The sequence below is a fragment of the Salarias fasciatus genome, chromosome 8 (genome assembly GCF_902148845.1).
Source record: "Salarias fasciatus chromosome 8, fSalaFa1.1, whole genome shotgun sequence".
Taxonomy (NCBI): Eukaryota; Metazoa; Chordata; class Actinopteri; order Blenniiformes; family Blenniidae; genus Salarias; species Salarias fasciatus.
Genome location: NC_043752.1, coordinates 13,668,916 through 13,692,263, shown reverse-complemented (window position 1 = coordinate 13,692,263; position 23,348 = coordinate 13,668,916). Strand labels below are relative to the sequence as shown.

Here is a 23,348-nt window from a genome sequence, read left to right as displayed (position 1 = left end):
TCTCAGCGTGGTCATGTCTGACTAAGTCTGGACTCCAGCGGGGTGAGTCGCAGCCAGAAAAAATTGTCTGAGCAGTCATCCAAAGTTTTAACAGGCTGTCATTCCACTGATGAAATCTCCTGCACAGTTTTCACACGTCTTAAGCCCCTAATGATGGTGTTAGACTTGTTCCCTTTCTGGAAATGGAACATATGCTCACAGTGACATCTGCAGGATTAGCCCAGATGATAAAAGTTTAGATTAAACAGAGTGAGGTCATTAAATCAGATAATGCAACTTATACTTTTGTTGATACTAGAACAGTATTCAGTGGGCTCAGAAAATATCAAATCTGACATTTTTCCCAGAGGCAGTGAAAGATTTGACTTCACCTCACAGAGAAAATGACCATTCAGGCTGGCGTGACATCTTATTTATGTTTTTACTCACAGATATGTCTTGGTGTGCTGACATACAGGAAGTAACATAAAGAAAGATAGGAGTTTTGGAATCATAATGGAGACTTTTGAAAGTCATAAAATGAGCTTAATTGTGCAAAGGCAGTTTTGCCGTCTAGCTCCATAGGGCCATGCTTTTGATTGCCTATATGAATCCCAACAGCTGTTAACATGAGTGTCCCTTCAGCTGTTCACTTTTAAAGTTGTTGTCAAAGCCAGTCACTGCCACTTGGCCAGATTTGATGGAGGACGTCCTTCTTGCCGCAACTTATTTTAGTTCAGGGGACACACACAGCAGAATTTACACTTCAGAAGATGAGACCAGTGAAATGATTGCATGTTAGATTTTAAATAACGGAAAGTCAGAGGTTTCTTTTTGTCTTAGTGTAGAGGAGAGCCTGTACACAGGGAAAAACTCCTGCTATTTTCTGAATAGAAAACTGAGAATATAAGAGAAAATAAGTGTAATTTGAACGTAATGTTTGTTTTTTTGTTACAATACCTAATAATGCCATGCCAGAGCTGCACATTTCTTTACATAAAAACACTTTTGTTTTTATTTTACTTTAAGTGTTTTTACTTTACCAAAGTTATTGATTGGATAGTTTTTTTTTATATTTCCTATTTGCTGTAAGCCTTCCTACATAAACTATGACTAACGTGTTTGTGGATGTGAAGGAATCTCCTTTGAGTTCTTACTTTGTGAGCCTTTAAAAGACTGATAGAGCAGTTTTTGAAGGATCCGTGTGAGCGCTGTGTGCTGCAGAGCAGGCGCTCCCACTGCCGGCTGGTGCTGCTGGCTGAGGTGGAGCAGTGGTAAGCTCCGCGGCGCACTCACTGGTGCGTAATGGTGCACGACTGGACGGCAGATGTTTCACCACCGGGACACTCTGTCTCTGCACACTTTATCTGAACCCTCCAGAGCTTTTTTCTTTCTTTTTCTTTCTTTCTTTCTTTCTTTTTTTTTTCCTTGCGCGGAGGCGTGCGTTAACTTGGACCCGTGCCTTTAGAAAAAAGGAAAAAGTTATCTAAGGAAGGATAAAGAAAAAAAAAAGTGGGCTACTTCTCCAAAGCGTCCCGGTTTGTACCGGGGAGTTTGTCGTCACCCGCACCCCAGCTTTCCCCCCCTCGGCTCCCTAAATGGATGGGCCAGCCTTGGTCTTTGCAGTTCAGCGCAGGCCAAAAGATTGGAAACAACTTGTGAGTATCCGTCAGTTTGGCGTCTAGAGGGAAACTCTCAGAAATGCCCCGCTGCCTCGCTGGACTTCAACTCTGAGGACTTTTCTCCTGCATTTTGCGCTTTCTTTTTCTTTTCTTTTCTTTTCTTTTTTTTTTTTTTATTTTTTTTCATTTCAGGAGGAAGCACAAAGTTTACAGGAGAAAGGAAAACTTTGCGCTGAAGTGGCAGCTCTCTCGCTTTAGCTCTCGCTATGGATTGTATGTATTTATTGATGTGCTTTTCACTCACTCAACTCTTTTTGGAGCATATTTTCGCTGCAGAAACACATGGTGAGTTGTCCATTTAATTCTTCTATTTTTTTTTTAAATCTGCCTCTGCACTAAAAAAAAAATGCTGTAAAGTTTTAGAATAGCTGTATAATGATAAATAGGAAAGTTTATTTGTCATTGATTGATGACTGTTATAACTCTAACAGCTTTATTGTTCTGGGTGAAGCAAATCAATACCGGGTGTTGCTGGATGTCCACTGTGCTTATGGCTGTAGTTCATAAAGAAAGCATAAATGCTGATAATCTCCTGTACTTTTATGGATTAATATATGTGCCCATTTGATCCCTTTCCTCGTGATGCATGCCCTTGTAATCATCACTGTTGCATTGTTTTATTGTTGTTTTTTTTTTTACATAAGGATTTGCTTGGCACAGGTCTGTGAACGTGATTCTCACTTGACACTGTCTGTCCCATCAGAAAAACTCTCTGGAAAGTTAAGTGAATATGGTCTTATCGTGCCATTCAGCACAGACTCCCACGGCCGGTACATTTCTCACGTGGTCTCTGCTGGAGGTGGAAGTAAAGGTGCTCCTGCCCCTGATGCCTCCTCGGCTCCTGGCAGCAGAAGAAGGGTGGCCCGCAGTGCCCCGGAGATGCCCTCTGTCACCTCTGCCTCGGCCCAGCACTTGTTTTTCAATGTCACCGTGTTTGGGAAGGAGCTGCACCTCCGCCTGAGGGCCAACAGGAGGCTGGTGGCCCCCGGGGCAGTAGTGGAATGGCAAGAGGACTTTAAGGAGAAGGGAAAAGAGCAGATCCACGGGGACTGTGTTTTCACTGGGGATGTGAGCGACATGCCGGAGGCCTCTGTGGCCATCAGCAACTGTGATGGACTGGTAAGTCACTCTTTTCACACTCCTTTCAGTTGTCATTTTTTGGCACAGTGTCCACTGATTGTCCCATGTTGACACGGACTCTACTTTTTAAGTTGCCACATGCAACACAAAAGACTCCTGTGCAGAAAACCCAAGCTGTGTCTCAAAGCTTTATGTTTCTGCTGTCATATCAGTTAGTATGCGTTCTTAGTGACCATTTTTTACTGCATTCCAGGACTTATTAAGCCACTTCTCCAACATAATTTCTATTCTTATTAGTCAAGCACTCATCAGCTTTGCCAAAACAGCCCAATCACTTGCAGATGTTGGAGTTATTGGAGTGTTTGTGTGCAGCTCCACTACTGGTCACATGCTCATTAGGCAGCTAATTATTGGGCTCTGCCCAATGACCCAGCATGCAGATGGTTAAAGCTGTGAGAAAATGTACAGAATGGATGATTTGAAAAATAAAGCTCATCCTTGTTGTCTGTTGGTCAACCATTCAGACATTAGCATATCATTACATATTGATAGACATTGAGGGAAACTAGACATGGGTGAGAATTCTTTTGAAATATTGACAAATATTTTTTTCTACTTCTATGAGTTCAGTTGTGGAAAAATCAAAGCAGCTGGAAGCCTGTTGCTTGAGTGTTTTATTCTCTGCCCATGAGAAACAGTTCAGAGAGATTAAAAAAATAATAATTTCAGAAGAGACATGGTTGACCTTGGATCCAAAATGGAAACAGCCTTTAGGCCTCAACCCAGAGAAACACAGATTTATCCAACAGAAGAGCGTTTGGACCATGTGAGGATAGAGTTTTTCATACTTTGAAGTCCAGTAAAAAGACTACAACCAGTGACACTATCTTCACCCTCAGCATCAGGCATCAACAGCTTGTGAACTTTAGCTGATGTTTGAGGAGTTTAACTGTTTTCTGAGTGAAGTCAGGTCAGATGAGTGTTTTCTTCTCCTGCCACAGCCCTTTCAGTGTCACCGTGCCCTCTAAGCCTGTGTTGTGCTGTCACAGAACAGAGCAATGGGAGCTCAGCCACTAATGAATGTTTGCATTTGAGCAAATTAGAGTGAATTTCCAAACAGCCACGTGACATTTGAATTGGCAGGTTCACTCCGGGACTGCGCTGAAGCTCCTCCCTGAGCTGTTTTGACAGGAATATTGTGGACACATGTACCTTTAAACTCAGGTCTTGAATGATCACACCCTGTTCACTGATTAAAATCTGCAGGTGGCTGGAAATAAGGCTTCAGCCCTCTCTTTTTTCTGTCTGCTTCATGAGAAAAGCTTTGATTTACATTGGCACAGCACAAAATAACCACTTTTTAGCACTTGCCTTGTTTGTTCTCATCACCGCGTTTTCACACCCCTGGTAATCTGGCTGCGATAATGTACCAAGCCACGATAAAAACAAAAGACCACAACGCGTCTTATTTCTTATTGTTTTGGATATAAGTGGTTTCTGAACAATGACATGTTGTGTGATTTCAATGAAAGCGCCCACAGTGACTCAAAGCGGCAAATGACAAGCTTCCCCTGTGAGACACAATGCTGTATTCATCTGGGGAAACAATAGGAAAGGTGAATAAACACAACCCCAAACGCCGAAGAGATGGCAGACGTGAAAACAGTCATGGCACTTTGGAGCTATCAGAGGTATTATTCAGCACTATTCTTACATTCACTTCTGCTCAGCCTGTCTTTAATACAAGGTTTGTGCTAAATTAATTTTAAGCCTTAAGCCTTTAAGTATTTTTATTTTTATTCAGAATAAGAAAAATATAATGAAGAGGACAAGAAGATTGTACTGTAACGATTATTGAAACAGGATGAAAGCTACAATCAGACCCCAAAAAGAAAACATGACGTCAGCCACAGCGGATGCAAACAACAACCACGATGGCATGAGAGTCGTCGCTGCAGCGCGACCGAGCCTCGCCACTAATGATGGCCCGCCGTCTGGGCCGCTGAATTGCTTCCTCATGATAGTGCAACCAAGGTGGCACCGCGTGCCGCCGGCGACTGCAGCAGCCCTCCCGCGCCTGTCAGTGCCACGCTCGGATCAATGTGTGTCAAACTGTTTGAAAGCGAACGCTGCTGACATTGCCGGGAGGGCAGGGCTGCACACCGTGGCAGCAACACCGTGCATTTTGATAAAGAAGTCGAAAGGAGGCAAGAAAAAAAAAAAGAAACAGTTATAAATTAGAGGTAAAAGAAAGATCAGTTATTTAGAAGTAAATAAAGCACCATTTTATAAAAACTTGAACATAAGTGTTTGTTTTTATCACAGATCATCATGGCTTTTGCAGTACTTGACAACATCTTGTGTGGCCTTGATTTAATTGAAAGACTCTCTGAAGCACTGACAGTACTCATACATAGATGGCATTATGTGCAGCTCGTTCAGTTATGACAAGCTTATTTGTTGTGTCCCCGTGGATGATCTCTGAAAAATCTTGTGTTTTTGTTGGAGTGCATTCCTGTGGGATTTCTGAAAGTTTGACGTTAGGTTGATACAAACATGCATTTCAAGCTCATTGGTGACTGCAGATGGCCTGCAGGTGTGAGTCTGAGTGTGTGTCTGTGATAGGGTAAACAAAAATCCCACAACCAGAAGAGTCCTTTTAGCAGGTGTGATGAAAAACCTTTATTAGTTATAAGTTAGGGATTCCAGGTCTCAGTCTCAAAAAATGTAGAATACATAGAAATAAAACTTCTAAAATACTAGTTATGTTCCAACCGTTGCTGTTTTGCTTCCTGTAGGACTTTGCATGAACATTTGCTTTCAAATGTTTGTTCATTAAATATTTGTTCTTCTTCGATCTGTGGTTCCAATATCAGTCAGATAGCTGCTCCAGTAATGTTTTCAGTAGTGAGGATTCATCCTGACACTGCAATAAAAAAAGGGACCAAACAATAAAAAAGTTAGTCGGCTCGTCTTCTGAAAGCAGCTCTAACCGGTTTTGTCAAAACAACTTCCTTTAGAATGCAAATCGCACAAAGGGCTTGAAGATCTTGATACTGATCACAACGAAAGAGAAGAATCCAAATTTCAGATCATCATCAGGTTTTTATGGATCTTTATGATCTCCCATTGTATTCATGAATCTGGTCTTTTATTTTCCTGTGTCTCATCATTATGGTCTCATTTCTCAGCCAAATCACAGGAAAGCAAACCTTATTTTTCTGCCGTGCATGAAGCAAATTTTCAAAGAGATTTAAGATCTTTATGCCATTAGGATGTTTTGGGACAAATACAGGACATAATGCTGTTTAGATTAGCAAATGTCAGATGTCAAGCTCTACAATTTGCACTGTGATCGCAGCAGGAGCCTGGGGCAATACGAACAAAACAGAAGCTAACCATTTAACTGAATACACATCAGTCAATGTAGTAAAAGATGTTTTATTCGCATTTTGGGTGAATTAACCTCTTTACATGCTGCAACCAGGCTCCTCAGAATATTGTCCATGCGTTTCTCTTGCATCAAAGCCAACGCAAACATGGACCTGTCTGTGCATGCAGGGGGGCTCGGCGAGCATTTGAAGCTGCACAGGCAGATTATTTAGTCTGTCATGTGTGCTTGATGTGGAAGGACGAAGAGGAGATCATGTCTGATGAAAGAACCGTCTGAACAGCGTGAGCAATGTCACGTGACCGAAGCGCTCAGGCCGCCCAATGCGGGTGAGATCTAAGAGATGCCCTGTATCGTCTTCGTGTATCGGCGGAGCCTATAGAGAGCCTTTATGATCAAGCTTTCCCATCATTTTGTCTGCAGTCAGTCTGCTGACACAGTGATGACTCCCACTAATGGATTGTGCCAAACTTTTGTCATGACAGAAGAACAAAGCCACGCCGTCACGCCACGCTCATGATAAAACCTGCACCAAAGGCTTATTTTGATTAAATTTATGCATAATTGACCAGCGTCTCATTCCCTGTGTACCTACTCAGACTCGTGCGTGATGGGAGCAGCTGTACACTTCAGACAGAGCTATTGTTGCGGGGCGATGAGTGATGGCTATGATTACACCGGCGTTGCTCATGTGTCAGGAATTAGCACAGATGATGGGGCTGATTGAATTACAGGCGCGGTGGAAACACAAGTGCCAGATAACTGCAGCAAGAAGAGCCTATTCCTGTGTCCATCGGTTAAAACGAGAGAGAGCCACCTAGCAACAGGCGGGACTTTTTTTAGGAGGCGAAGGGGTGCGGGGAGCTTTCCAATCACTGGAGATGGAAAATGCCTGCGTAAATTGTTCTATTCATTAATGTTTTGAGGAATTCTGGTTTCGGTCCAGTATTCCAGTACCGCGCTGGCGCGGCGGGACAGTCAACTGAATTAGGAGCTCCGTCAGGGAGACTTCAGCTCGGCCAATAACGTGATTTATTTCCATCTTTATTTGCGGCAGCTCCAGAGCTGCAGCGAGCTTCTCGAAGCAGGTGCTCACTCAAAAGCAAATGAATGCTGCTGCTTCTGCACATGCTGTAATGTTACAGGTTTTTAGTAGTTTACTATTGAACAGTGACAAGGATTTTGAATATTGAGGTTGTTTATGGCACCTTATTGTCTGGCTTAATGTTGCATTTTCTCTTTTCTCCACCTCTGAATAAATCTGGATTTGCACTCTCGCCCTCATTCCAACCATCGGACACTCCGACTGCAGCGCTATTGGCTCCCTTCCTGAGCCAATCAATATCTGCCATGGCTTGCCATGTGGGAGTGACAAACTTAATTCGAGAGGAAGCTGGAGGCTTGTCAACAATGGTGCGGGCTGGTCGATACCGGCAATCGGTAATTGGCTGTGGGGTTCGGTCTTCATAAAACGGCAGTGGTACAAACTTTTCTTTTTTTGCGTGTACACCTGGAACACTGCTTTGTCTATAAATAGCTAAATCGATCGCGGCTGAAGGAAAGACCCACGTGGTCCAGGAAAAAGGGCATATGACTGTATACGACCATATGAAGCCGTCAAATGTCAGAACAGGCATAACATGTAGTATTCATATTACTGTAGCTATTATTTCCACAGCTCTGAAACACCTTGTGCACTTCTTCACTGCTTATCTTTTCCCCCACAGCTATATCTTCCCTTTACTTCTCCTTCAGTTCCTGGAAATGTTTTTGCTTCTCTCTGAAAACTGCTGTGACTTCCTTTGCTGTCAGCACTATGACTAAGTAATTATGTATGGATGGAGATGATTGTCGGTGATTATGGGCCCATTTTTCTCCTCATAGCCCTGATCTTGATCACCAGCTACGCTCGCCCTTTGTGGCCTCTGCACAGAAACGTATGAAGATTCAAATCGTAACCCTTCACTGCCGCTACCTGTCTTACACAATTATTTCAAACCCATGAGTCCAGCACCGTTGGGGTATGAATAACTTCCTGTTTTATTGACCTTCATGGTTTTTTGCCACCAAAGCTTTTATCCAGCATCTGCCGGCATCTCGGCGGAATTGAAATCTCATTTCTTGCTCCCCGACAGCGATGGGATTATGGATCACGTGTCCTTAAGTTAATCCAATAAACTCTGTGACCTCATGAAAATAAAAGTGCATACCTTGATCCCAGAGGCTGACAGCGGATTACCTTCCTAAGCCTGTGTCACTGTCTCCAACCGAGGAACTAAAATTACACGTTTCTAAACAATCTGCCACAAATTACAGGTTGAGCTCCTGGAATGACGGTTGGACTTTGATTTTTCTTGCTTGTTGCAGCTCAAGCAGCCGTAGCCCGCGGCGCTTGTTTCATTTTTAGACGCTGCGTGTTTGTCATGCGCCATAAGGGACGTCTCCATCAGATTATTTGAGCAGGTGATGTAAAAAGACCACCATGCTGCATCGTATGCCCGCGGCATTTCGCTTCGCTTTAATGTCTGCACCCAGGAGACAGAGAGAGGAAAACACAGTTTCCTTGAATTCTCTCATCTTTTTGGATCAATGCTTTCATTGTAATTTGATAAAACAAACAAAAAAATAGGAAAAGGGGGTTTTGCATTGCTCACCTTTCATTTTTGTTTTGCATTATTTATTGAGATGCTGTCATCTTTATCCAGTCTTATGAACAGTTTCATCCAATATACTGTCAAGAAAGGCTTCCCTGTACTCTTATAACCAATCTGTAGTTGTTTCATAGATATTTTTGAAAGACAATCCACACTTTTTCCTGCCGAGCAGGTGGCGGAGGGAGTATCTTCCACACAGCAGAAAAGTGTCACTGTGAAATTGCCTACAGTAAATGTCCACCTTCAAAGTTGCTCTTACTGATGTGTGGAATTTAGTGCGCTGGTGAGCTTCAGGGTAAAGCTATATTTGTCTTTTTTTTGAAAGTGTCAGTGTCACAGCTGGATGTCTCACCGCCTCAACTCCACAGCTTCTTTCCCTCCAGTGCATTCACAGCAGACGCTCAGAACTCACTGATTATTATCACCGCCGGCATTCAAAGCTAAAAAATTTTTAATCCATGTTTATGCAGAGTGATGGTTTAAAATAATTTAGTCCACTTGAACCTGCTTGTCTTTCTGATCAGCTTTCATTAAAATGAGCGGTCTGACTTCACAACCGTGTTTGCAGATGTGAGATTTTTGCTTGTTAAGGTTGTTTTTTTTACCTGCGTGGAAGCTTTGGAGACAGCGACCTGATCTGAAATGACGTCCATTTAGTCTCAGAGGAAGAGCACGATAACACAATACCACAAGGCAGCGTAAAAACTCAGATTCTAAACCTGCCTGATTAGTTTTTTTCATGTTTTCTTCTTGTTTTGTGTTGAGACTAGGAATATAATTAAATGCACGATTAAAATCTTTTAATGGCATTGGATCAATTTCACCTAATCTTGTTTAAGAGTAGCTCCCATGCTGTAAAAGTTCAGAAACCAGTGATTTTACACACTTCAGCAGTGACTAACAGAGAGGCACTAATTGGAGTAGCTGTAGTGCAAAGTGGCTCGTTGTTTTCACAGTACGACTTTTTGAACTAAGTGACGAAATTAATCTGGGGATAACATGGAGTGGCACCCACTTTTTGAGTAGCCTGATTTGTAGACGTTTATAAACATCGACCTTTGTTAATGAAGCGGTGACTTGTTTTGCCTGTAGGGTACTGAGTAGAGTTTTAAATAACCGTACATTAACATGAGACAGACAGAAGTGGCATGTGTGAAATGACTTATCTTTATAGATGATTCTTCTGTTATTCACATTTTGTGACTCCTCACCCTTCCTACTCTGGACTTGATGGTAAGATTTACATATGTTTACGTTCGGTTCCTCTGTAGGCCCTTCCAGATGCGTCTGCTCTCTCCTCACAGGCTCAATTTCACTTTCCACCCACTGCTGAAATAAGAGACCACAGAGGAAGTATTGGAGCATGTCTTACTTGGCATTTCCTGGTCAAGGGCTGCGGAGATTCTTTCACTCCTCGTAGTCCTTACTGTCACATGGCCACAGTGAAGTTCATAGTAGCGCATTGTTAGTGACAGCATGCCGGGGATTTTGAAGTGAGGGTTGTGTGTGTGTGTGTGTGTTTTTTTTTTTTTTTTGTCTTTTTTTATAGCACTGTTCCATTCCCTGCACTGTATTTAGATTTCTTTTTGCAGCTGCAAATACACACAATCCTGCCAAAGTTTTGTTGGTGTGCTGCGCTCACGAATATAATGACAGGTTGGACAGATTTTTTTTTTCGGTTAGTAAGGAGTTGGGGTGTGTGAAAAGTAGTGTACAGTGGAGCACAGCTTGAGCTCATTAGATATAATAAAGCAAGATGCAGTAAAAAAAGTGTGCAAACTTGAGTTTTTCTTTCTTTGCCAGCGGCTTCAGCGTCGCATCTCCTTCATTTAGGACACACTGGATTTCCTTCGCCTCTGGATGCATATTTTGGCTTTTTAATTGGAAACACTCTACAGGAAAAAAAAAAAAAAAAACACAGGAAATGAGCAAAATGTGTCCCTTTAAAAGGATTTGAGCAAGTCGCGTTGTCACACTACTTCAGCACGGAGTTGTCGCATAACTGTGTTTCAATATGTGAAAAAAGGGCGGGATTTTCCCCGATATCTCGCTTTCATCTCTCCTGGCTGTTGAATCCTTTCCTCACAGCGCCGAGGCATATGTCTCTCTGCTGCCCAACGTCAGGCTGATCATTGCAGCTGTCCTGATGCAGCGTTCAAGCTGCTACGACTGTAATAGATAGTACTGTGCATCACAAAAATGCAGACAGACAAAAATAGCTGGAAACAGTTGTCTTCTCTCTAAAAGATTAGAGCTTAAATGCCCAAGATATAAATAATATAAACTCTGAATGCATGCTAAAGTTGCCAGGTGTCTCCTCAATCTAGCAGATTTGGCGTTAAAGAGTAGTTATTGTAGTTAACCTTGTTTCAAAGGATTTCAATGTAAGAACTGTATCTCTCGTCTTTGAACTGTGGAAACATTCTGAGTTCCTGGTTTAAAATCAAGAGTGATGGAATTAATGATCAAAATCTATATGGTTATTCTGTGTGTTGTGATAATTGCTCAAGAAGAAACTAGTAAAAGTTTCAATATCTCTCATCGATTCCCCTCTTCTGCTGAATTATTAATCCCTTCACAGCACACTGTTGTTGCCAACTGCCAACTCTCAGATAGTTCAAATGCTCTTCTTGTTTAAGTATATTGTTATAAATGTAATACAACTTTTCTTTTAAGTGCTCACACTGTATAGGAATCTGTTGTTAACTTGTCTAAACTTTTGTTGCATAATTCGGTGTGTGGGCGGAAAAAGTTCCTCCTCTCCGTACATAAACGTGTTGTTTACATCATGTTGTTCCTGTTTGTGTTCACTCACCGTGCAACGGAAACAGCAAGATTTTTCAGTTCAAAAAGAAGTCTGGCAAGAGAATAAATCTTCTATATGGCTTCATCCAGCTTAGAGTCTCATGGTGCCGACTGAATGGGGGTGAAGGCAGGACACACCAGTCCATCACAGACCGTCTCGCACATTCTGACCTGAAATGCACGTTTTTGGACGAACTGGAGAAAATCTACACATGCAGAAGGAGAACTTGTGAAGTTCAAATGGAAAGCCTTTCAAGCTCAGGCTCAAACTGGGAATATTCAGACTGTGAGGTGGTAGTGTTAACCACTGTACCGCTGTACCACATAATACAGAATGATTCCCAAGCCCTGGCATCAGTCTACTTCTTCTTGTGTGTGCAGTTAAGGATCAATAAAGTTTACGCACACTTTGAGCTCCTTCCAGATTGCAGATTGTTCGCTGAGGTTTCTGGTTTTTTTCACTTCAAAGCAGATGGAAACACTGGAAAATGAGATGTTGCTCATCATCTCCCACGGGGTGAAGTTGTTTTGACATTTGATGAATCCTTGCGAAAGGTTTCGAAGGCCCCAAATTGTGTCTACCTGCGTCATACCACGCATCCAGCTCCGTGCCGACTCTCCCAATTGATCAGCCGCACTATAATTACCGGCTCCAGTGGAATTACCGTCCTTTCAAGTGGGAGCAGTGCACTAATTTCAAGCCCTCTTTTTCCAGGCAGGCCTGATCCGGACTGATAATGGGGAGTTTTTCATCGAACCCCTCGAAAAGGGCCAGCAGGATGTGGAAGTGAAGGGGCGTGTCCACGTGGTCTACCGCAGATCGGCCATCAAGCGGGAGACGGGCCGGCGGAGGGACGACCTTCACAACGAAGGTAGGCAGGGAGGAGGAAAGTGGCGTCAGTGGAAAGAGAGAGCGCCGAGTGGCCTTGGGTGTTGTGACTGTGTGCACGAGAAACGAGCGCCAGAGCCCCTTTGGTTCTTCGTAGTTTGTATATAGAAGTCATTGTCCACGATTCAGGAAAAGATTAATATCAAACAGATATCAGTGGTTCATGAGCACATGTTAAGCCTTATCTACTTCATACTGTATTACTTTCCTTGCTCCCTTTCTTCAAAACTTTGGTGTTTATCTGGCTGCAATCAAATCGCATTTTTTTCTACATATCTGCTCGATAAATAGTTCATGCCGCCGCCTGTTTGTCCATGAGATTTTGATGCAGCCAATTAAGTCTTGCATAAAACAGTAACATCACCAGCAGAGCAGATGGCTGCGCCGAGCCAGACAGCTTCACATGAGTCACAGAGAGAAAGGGAGAGGAGCGGCACACGCTAGTCTTCTTCTCTAAACACAAACACATGTTATCCTGCTCTGCAATGTGTTCGACTCCAGGCTTCCACCGAGGGAAACTGCACCGCTATCATCCGCGGTAATGAGCTTCAGGATGCTGGGATTCAAAAGTCATATGCAAATGACGCCTTAGATCCACAGGATGTTTATGTGCTTATCAATAACTTGTCCTGCAGACCAAAAAGCAGAGTCATTTTCTTTTGGTTTGACAATAAGCGGCTTCATTTTTAGGGACTCGCTGTTGACTATATTAAAAACATTAAGCAGCAAAGCAAGAACCACAAAGGAAACCTATTAAATCTGGAGTTGTGGTAACAGTTTTCTCTCATTTTGAGAAGCTGTGGCTTTAAGAAGTTATCCTTCCTGTGCAGTTTTCTCTGGATACTCTGGTATCTTCCAACAATCCAAAAAAATAGATTTCAGGATAATCGGTAACTTCAAATTGATCGTCTCTCTGTGTGTCTGCCATGTGATGTACCGTTGATCCATGTGGGATGTTTCCTATCTTTGTACAGTCATCTGAGATCAGCTCCAGCATTGTGTTACCCTGAAATCTACATTATTTGCAGTTTAGAAGGAAAGACTTGTGTGGACTTCTGCTCTGGTCGCTGGGCTGTGCAGCATCCCTCCCATATTATTCCTCTGGATATTTTTATTAGGCTCAGCAGCAGAGGCAGTGCTCAGGAAAGCAGCTGGTAAAATGAGGAATGCTGGGCTCCCGTGGCAGTGTTGGGAACTGGGGAGTGTGGGGGCTTCCAGGAAGGTGGGGGTGACCTTTCCTTCACAGTCAAACAACCTGACTCCATCATGAATTCCTTCATTATTCCCTTCTTTCTGCAACAATAGCGCAAAGCATCTGGTGACACTCTCTCATTTTTCTCACTAATTCTCTCAACTGCTCAGCATCTGCAGCTTCAGACTAAGTGGACGTTTCATTATGCTATACCTGACACATACAACCTCTAGAATCTTTTAATTAAGTGTACATCCTTGTAAAAGGCAATGTTGTGCAACGTTTTCAGATGCTCTCTTTTTCACAACGGTTACTGTCTTTCTTACATCAATTTTTCACCAGTAAAAAACATTGAATAACTAAAGTCATACTGAAGATGGGTACTGTTTTGTTGATATATAACATTGTGTAGACTTGTACACTTGTTTTTAGAAAACAAGAGAATATGCAGAGCAAGGCTGTCTTTTGTTTTCATTGGGTGTCTCTACGTACCCATTAATCCGTGCTGTAAGTGAATATGCTATCAATTATAGATGCAGCATTTCGAACTGTTATTGTGTTTACCACTTGTACATTCCACAATTAAACGCATTTCCCTTCATTTATTCTGCCACAACTGGAACAAATCCATTTCCATCTGTTACGCATTTGCCGTTTCGTCTGGTATTTATGTGGAATTGATTGTTTCTCTGGAGATCTGCGGAGACACGGATGTGTAAATGAGCGCTCCATTCAATTTTGATTTTCAGTTGAGTACCTCTGGAAACACTTAATCTCGTGGGTTTTCTTGCTTACTATATACAATTTGTGTGATTATCCTGCAGGCTTGCATCATTATGTTATTCCGTCAAAGCCCCAGATCGGGCGCATACATGTGACAAGTGCCACACGGCCGCTGACGGACTCCGTGGCTCGGCTGAACGTTGTTTACACGCAGTGCGACTCCACCGGGATTCATGAGTGAGACTGTTTGTGGGGCGGAAAAGAAATCACTTCTGATTATGTGGCGGCACGCCAAAGGCTTTCTCATCTTTAGACCCCAAGACACAAACTCTGTTGCGTTCGATTTTGACAAAGCTGTATATTATTTCCCTAAAGCTGAAATGATTAACTGAAATACATCCTTCCTCGCCTGTCTGACTTGTTTACTCCTTCGTCGTGTTGTTCAGTGGCAGACATCGGCATCGCGGACCTCCCGGCGGCTCTCGATCTCGTCGAGCACAAACTGTCGGAGTCGGACCGCAAGAGGAGGCACGCGAAGAAAGACGACTACAACATCGAGGTGCTGCTGGCGGTGGACGACTCGGTGGTGCGCTTCCATGGCAAGGAGCATGTGCAGAATTATGTTCTCACGCTCATGAATATAGTAAGTTTCTACGTCTAACTACATATATTATTTGCCAAAGTCAAGTTTGCTGGGATAAACAAGGCCGCTGTAATCCTGGATCTGTGGTCACGTGCATAGTTTTATCTACCTGTGTAGATTTCTTTCCCGGTTTGTCCTCTTTGACATCAGACCTTGCCACACTTGTCCCCGGACCCCCGCCCTCTCTCTGGCTGTTTGTTGGATTAACCAGCGAGAGTGAGAAAAAAAAAAAAGAAACTCTCAGCTCATTCATTATGGGTTCCACCAGCTCCTACCACCATAATCTTCTTACTGGACCCAAATCCCCCAAGTCAGATTTTCACAGGGTGCTGGTTTCACTCTGTAACAGTTACCATTTGGACCATGCATGGTGGTCTGATTAGCTGCACTAGACCAATTAGAAAGTTGACTGGGAGCAGTGCGGGGCAGTCGTGGAAACCAGAGCCAAAAGTCCACTTGCACTGACATGGAGTGATGTGTGTGTTTAATTGGAATACTAGATCCACGTTTCATACCAAGATGCCTTACCAGAGAGGCCTTTGAGGCTCCTGGGTGATTGGACAGTGGAGTGGATGTGACGGCACACCCCCGTAACTGTCAGCTCTCTGGGTTTAGTGCTTGCTGATAACCGTTTAATAAGGAGAGTGAGATAAATCCCTCTGATCCACTTTTTTTTTTCCTTTTTTTAAAAAAGCCAGATTTCTTTAAAGTCATGTCATGAATTCCCCTTCTTGCTGGGAAAATTGTGATGAGCTGCAAGATTGACAAAGAAACGCGAAGTTTAAACAAACAAGGGTCAAAACGCTTTAGTTCCACTGGTAAGCCACAGGCTTGCTGTGTCTGAAAGCGCTCTGCCCACTCAAATCCCTCTGAATCCCTGCCCCGTAGCTGCAGAATGTGTAGTACCACCTGGAGAAACTCTCCCTGAAGGATTGATTACTGAACATCCTGTCTGCACAGAGCCAAGGTGACTGCCGAGGTGCCTGCAGCACAATGGTTGTGTTGTTTGACGGCGGACCGGGCTTTGTCCATGTCAGTGTGACGCCGTGCACAAAGCCAGGGACACCTAGCGCCTATAACCCACAGCTGTTACTCCCATTTTCATCCACAAGAGTCCCATTTTGGTGCTCGGTGTGCTCCTCCTGGCTTTGTAATTATCTGACTGAACGTGGACTTGGCGCATCGCTCAATAAGACTTACTGGAAAGTTTTTGAAGATGCAAAAAAAAAAACTTGCGAGAAGAAATTGTAACTTCAGTGTCAACAAATGTCGTCACGGAACATTAATGATACTATTTATTGATGCTGCCCTCATTTTTCCACAGGTTCTGCATTTCGGTCCAACGTAAACACATCTATATAGGTCAGCATAGAATAGTCTAGGAATTTGAGTTTGTAACAAATCTGGGAGAATTTGGGGTCACTCAAGGGTTCTTTGCAGCATTTATTGACCTGAATAGGCTTCTGTGAATGGAATTTTTTTTTTTTTTTTAAATGCTTTGGGTGTAACCCCGAGTAAAGTTGGCCTGGAGCCAAGATGGCCTTTCTCAGTGACAGAGCTTTTGTTCTGCACAGTCATAAGTTTTATGCAGAGGCCAGGCATGCAGTCTTTCAGTAGAAAAGCAGACTTCTTTCTCTTTTTTGCACAAGATTGTATAACAATGACTCGGTTTAGTAATATTACATGAATAAACATTTTGAAATGGAATGTACTTATTAGAATTTTAACTGCATTTATTTTTGTATTAATAAAAAAGCCTTATGCTGCTACTAAGAAACTGAAAAGCTTTTCTTTTCTGTACCATCATGGCAATATGCAAGCCACACATGGTTTCGTACAGTCTGTCATGCTTGCAGGTCATTCTGATCACTGATGATCTGCTTCAGCATTAATTACAATACTCAACCTCTCCTCAGTGCTCCTGTCATTTTCAGACGCTTTGGTAGCCGATGCAGGGTACATGATTAAGCGACACTAAGCAGTAAAACTCACAGTTATGGATTTTCCACCATCATTGTCACGCATTCGCAGATATGTTATGAGTATGTAACGTAGATAACTTTCACACCCACACAATTTTTCTGAAAATACACACTAATGATGGAGAATACTGTAACACTGGTGAGATAAAAAACAAGACATAATAAATGAACGCAAAGTAGTTAATGTTGATTTGGTGGTAGTGATGTTTAAATACGCTGCACAGTGGTGCAGTGGTTTGCTCTCTTGTCTCACAGCAATACCTACAGTATCTCTGTTTCGAGTCTGTTGGGCTGCCCTGTTTTCTCGGTTTGGGTTGTCTCCGTTATGCTGGTTTCTAACCACAGATCAAAAACACGAATTTCAAGGAAATATTTCCCAAAACTGATTGCGAGTGTGAATATCAGTGCATCTGTGTCCCTGTTTGCTTTGTGATGGACTGGCTCCCTCTTGCTTTCCATGACCTCGGTGTAGAAAGTGGATGAATGGATGGAATATCAGACTTTAGGTTTAAAGTGCTGAATATCACCTGAGACAAACTTTTAACCTTCAGACAGAATGGGTACAAAAACAAGAAGAAAAAAAAAGATGTTGACAGTGTTGATCAGCGGTCGAGCTGCGATAGGAAGAGATCGATGTGGAGCATACAGCGAGTTTTATTGAGGTTAAGAATAAACAGAGATGTTAAAGTGTTGACAATAACACCAAATCAATATGTAGGATCTGTGAAAGGCAACGGCTCACATGATTGTAGATGAAGGACAGACGCCTGCCTGAGACTGATGCACATGGAGTGAAGGAGCATGGGAACATTGGCATTTGATCTGACAGTGGTCTGATCAGATCTGACCTTTTTTTTTTTTAAACGACTGGACAGGCTCTGATTGTGATCCCAATCTCCCACTCATTAAAATTGTCATCAATACCACTGCAACCTCATAACTGGTGCTAAAAGAATCCACATTTATGCCTGAAATCCACAATTAATCCCTCTAATGTCTCAGGGAAAAAAAATGCATTAACAGGCTTTCCTGTGGAGATCTCACCACTGCTCTCTGAGTCTCGCTTCAGCTTAAACTGATGGAAAGGATTTTGTTTATCACCCATAACAGCCTTAACCAAGGCAACATAATGAAAATGGTAATGAACAACATGTTCTCAATGCAGCAACAAATGCGAACGGTGCTTGTTGATCTTGAAGACTCGCTTGTTGATTTCCAGAGTTGTCATGGCGATATTTACACACTAGTTTTAGTCAACATCAGCTCCAAGAGCTTTTCTTTCAAAAACCATTTTCCGTCTCATATGGTATTCATGGCCCTTGGGTTAATGGCTGCCATTTGAAAAGTACTTTTATCAGTGAGGAAAATAATGATGCTAAAAATGTATTTTCACAAAAACAAGTAACAAAGCTACTACCTAAAGAGGATTTGGGTAGCTGATGAAAGCGAGCGCCTGAGATTATTACCGATGTTTGTATGAAGCAGGTAACCTCTCAACAGGTGACAAAAAAGTGGTACGAATCCCATCAGGGGAATTAAAGTGGAGAGCAGGTGGTGGAGGAGAAAACCAGAGAACTGTTGGTTCACAGCGATATCAGGAGAAACACATGCGGCATTAGTGCAACAGAGTTTATGCTGACAGCAGTATGACAGTTATTATTACTAATTATTAATTATTTTACTCCCAAAGCCTGTCAGTCGCCACGTCTGCTGTAGTGAGATTTTATAAAATAGTCTGTGTTCTGTTTGAACCTGCAGCGATAAAAGTAATTGATCAGAAGTGCACTAATCACCCACTCCGATTCCACACAGCCCACACACCTGGCTCTAACTTAAACATAGAGCTCCATATTGTATACCTGATGGAGATGACTGAGGTCTTCAGAATTACCTACTCCTACACAAAGTCGGTAATACTCACAGTTTTTCCTGTTTTCATTAACATGTTCTGCCTTTAAAGTCGCACTAATACCATAGAGTGAAAAGCTCCGCAGCCTGCAGTCATATTTCTCTAATGAATGCAGGATTGTATCAGATCAGATCCGAATAGTTTAATTTACAACCCGAGGAGTGAAGATGACAGTGGATGGAAAATAGTTTAAAGAGTTTGAAAAACAGAGCATTAAATCAGAATGCCAGACAGATAGACGAGACATTCATTCATTTGTGAAAACGTGGGTTTTATTCCTTTAAACCTCTTTAATGAAGTACTTCAAAACCCCGTGACAGGATCTAGAGAGGAGACAATCACTGTGATTTTACAAAGAAGCTTTATTAGAAGTGTTTGAATGTTTTTTCTTTGTTGGTAAAAGTTTGATCAGTTGAGATTTTGCAGCTTGTCAAGGGTGAAAAAGTTGCTCCCATTGACATTGTTTGAATTTCAACTTTCAGCACTTCTTTTCAATGCAAATACTGAAAAGATGAATATATTTTTTTTCTGGTGTCAAATATCTTTTGACAAAGTAATGGATTTGATCATAAATTATGCAGAAATTGACAGATTACGGGGTCGTAGTTCAGGTTATAAAGCTCTTGGCATTGGTGGTCTCGAAATGTCAGTTGCAAAACTTTTGGAAGCAACTTTGTGAAGTACAGGAACAAAGTAAATGAGTGACGTAGAAATAGAATTGAAACTCTTCTCTTCTGAGCACACTGGAGCGGAAGATTGACTGCGCTGAGCCCTGGCTGAGTGTTGACATGCAGTGACCGTTTGATGAAAATATCTCACACTCGAAGAGGAAATTGGTCTTGGGATTTGAATGGGATTGCAGCTTGGCCCTGGGTTATGCATCTACATACCACAGCATTCTTATGAAGCCAAATAGCAGCCGACACATTTATAGGTCAGGCTTTTGCGCCATTGCGTAACGCTGATTTCACTGGACGGTTGCCAGTGTCTCGACAGCGTTTTTCATCATAATTCCAACTCACCCTCTCCTCCGCTTTGAGGGCTTCCTGCTGGGGTGCTGCACACCAGAAACAAAGCGTGCCGAGGCAATATTCCTTTAGCAAGATCATGTTTCTGTATTGATTTCAATCAGGTTCTCCTCAAACATTTATTTTTTTTTAATAGCTTTAGCAGATTTGACCTAATATTGTGTAACTGATAAAACATTAAGCTTCCCAGTAGCCCAAAAGTCTTTTGAAACCTTCAGAGATTTAACAAAAAAAAAACCCCAAAACAAAACACGCTTTTTTTCTGAGTGGAATGGAGCTCAGCCACACTCTGTTGGTGTTTGGCTCACTGTAGGATATATTGTCAACTTTCATTCATAAAAAGTCAATCTTCATCTTCCAGGTCAGTGATGGATGCTTTTCATTTCTTTTCAGGTTGATGAAATATATCACGATGAATCTCTGGGGACCAACATCAACATTGTGTTGGTGCGGATGATCATGGTCGGATATCGGCAGGTGAGCACTGTTACACACTGTTCCTCTTTAATTATTACCTTAAAAACAGCTTTTAAGGCAAAGTTGATATTGCAGTAGCAGTTTGAAAACAGATCTTTGTTCGCTCTGTGAATATAACAAGCAAAACTGATAATTTTTTTTTTTTGGGCAGTGTTTTGGATAAAAACACTAAAATCTCAGCCGAGGCTGAAAAGAAAAGAACTTGATATCATATAATCACTCTCCAAGGGAAAAGATATCTGCCTACTAAATGGGCCAAAAGCCTCAATCAGTGTCATTTTTTGCACATTTAAAACAGAAAATCTGTCTGAGATTGTTACTGCGGACACGTTTTTCTCCCCTTTGTACGGTTTCTTCAAGACAATAGTCAATTCAGCCGGTACATTTTTTCTCTCAGCATTAAAGCCTTTGACGGGCCAAGTTTGTGGACCTGCTTTTTCTCATTTAGATATACAACTTGGCATTAAAATGTCCAAAAACTTCATATTGTGAAAGTTTAATCTCATAAAACCAGTTTTCGCCTATTCAGATACATATTTAAGGAACTGGTGAATGCTAATACGACGTCTCTCTTGAATGAAGTACAGAGTACAGAATTTAATGCAGTGACTGAATACCTGTGTGAACCATGACCCCGTCACGATAAAAGTGCTTTGAAAAACATTCATCCGTTTTCTATACCTGATTTATCCAGAATAGAGCTACAGCCTGTCCAGACCTTCACTGAGTTACAGGCGAGACACACTCTGAACAGATTGCCACCCCGTTACAGGACTGACACGTGTGCACATGTGCACACACGTGCACGCAGACAAAGGAAATCGACTTATGCCAATGAAAAGTACAAAAGGAATTTTCACATCGTCGGTGCTTTCGGTGGTCTCCCGGGGAGTTTGGGGCCATTAGCAGGACATGATTTGATTATGTCTCAGTCTCAGTGCTGCACTTAAAAAGCTCCTACTCCGTCCTCCGCAGTGCGATCCATGTGCTCACTAGTAGTACATCGGGGCCAGTTCATGTTCACTTTCTCTTTCAACAGTGAATCAAAAGGCCTTGTGTGCAATTTCTGATTAATAGCAGCAATCGCATGCATGAAAGTGGCAACTCCAATTTCCTTTCAGAGCCGTGCATGCTTGGCAAATTAGCATAGTCTTGTCATTGAGGCGTGTTAGCCTGGAAGTACAGAGAAAGGCTTTGATGGGGAGGAAACAGATTTATTTCTGCACGGAGTAAAAGTGACGACTGTGACAGAGCTCAGTCGGAATTCAAACACACTGTGTTTGTGTTACGGCGTTACTGCATTTATTAATGAACTGCTGGAGATGAGCTTATAGAGAATGCTGTTTTATGATGCTGCAGCTATTTAAGACAGAAGAAAGACATACGCCTAAAAGCCGTGAATTAAAGTAAAGCTCATAATATTAGGGGAAAACTAAGGGTCTGCTAGAGGTTTGATAATATGTGCAAACATGATATTGTGTGCACACACACACACACGGGGCATATTGAGGATTCAGCTGACAGACACGTAGAATAACAAAATACTGTTGATTTAGCGTGTTTGTCTTCATGAATATGTAATATTAATGGTGTGTGTTCAAGATGATGCAAAGTAATTTAAGGGGTTTATGATAATAAATTAATGCACTTTCAGCAGAGATGCTGCTGGTGTTGTGATGTGAGACATTTTCTCAGCTGGCTCGCCGCAGCTTTTATTTGCAGATGTTATGCTGTCATCGTTTCTCTATTTCTTCTTTTTCCAACAACTTTGATTTTTTGAATTTCTTACTTTCTTCCTTTTTTTGCCATATTGCCATAACTTCGCCTAACACATCTAACTTCAATACTCGTGTTTGTCCAGGATGCCTCTCGTGGGCATAAAAAGGGTGAAAAGTGCTTTTGATGTCTCAACAACTTCAACGCTGAATTGAACAATCATCTGAAATCAGCTGAAGCACTTTCTTTGTGCGCGGCAAAGCTTTGTTTGACACACACAATAGACCCGCTGATTGACAAGAATAGCCTTAGATGAAAAAAATAGAGGTAAAATATCAGGCTTAACACTCAACAGCAGGTTCACTCCGAACACTGCATTGCACATAATTAAACATGAATATGTGGCACTGGCTCAGTCAGCAGGGACCGATCTGCTGACAAATCAGACACAATCAGCACAAAGGGACAGACACACTTTGTATTATCTAGCTCTCATTTCCATAATTAAAGATGCAGAAGTAGATGGAGCCAGTTTTAATAAGGCTGCCAGCATAAACACCATAAGCAGAGATTTTCTTCAGGCTTGGTGCTGGGATGCCAGATCACCAACCGAGAAAGAGGAAAGCGTGCAAGCCTGTTCATCTAACATTCAACGAAGTGGCGCCCAAACTTTGTCACATTGTAGAGCTGACCTGGCCATACAGTACATATGACAGGATGAATATAATTCCATTTTCTGTGCATGGATGTGCTCATTGACAGACACCAGTGAGTCCTCCCTCAAAAGTTTTCCATCTTTCCTTGGGTGCCTTTAATTCAGCATATTTGCGTTGAAACCTGTTGGTTCCTTTTTTTGCGTTTGGCTACATCTGTCTGGAAAACGCTGTTTACACAACACCAATTAGGGGAACTCAAACACGCTGAATGTGTCTCGGGCCCCTGCCTGCAGCGTCCATGCGAAAAGACGTGTTTTTTCCAGGCTCCACTTGGCTGCTTTCAGTGGAGCTCTTGTCAAAACTCACTCTTAAATTAGCAAATTGTCAAATTGCTCTTCCTCTTACATTCAGTGCATGTATTTTGTACGTTTTGTGTCTTGCATCTGTTACTTTACTTTTATTATAACATTGAAGAGGCACCATTCCTTTGTTTTTTTTTAATGTTAGTTATTTCTTGCTTATTTCTAGATAAGTGGTATCCA

The 23,348-nt window shown here is 42.2% G+C and overlaps 1 protein-coding gene across 1 annotated transcript in view; it reads left to right on the top strand.

Annotated features, from left to right (window-relative positions):
- The first annotated feature begins 1,487 nt into the window (after nt 1-1,487).
- Nucleotides 1,488-23,348, top strand: part of adamts14 (ADAM metallopeptidase with thrombospondin type 1 motif, 14) — a 39,678-nt gene continuing 17,817 nt past the window's right edge. Inside the window, exons 1-5 of the mRNA XM_030097603.1 lie at nt 1,488-1,946; nt 2,365-2,780; nt 12,307-12,463; nt 14,842-15,038; nt 20,351-20,434. Coding sequence (XP_029953463.1) covers nt 1,868-1,946; nt 2,365-2,780; nt 12,307-12,463; nt 14,842-15,038; nt 20,351-20,434 — 933 coding nt within the window. The 5' untranslated portion in view covers nt 1,488-1,867. The remainder of the gene's footprint in view (nt 1,947-2,364; nt 2,781-12,306; nt 12,464-14,841; nt 15,039-20,350; nt 20,435-23,348) is intronic.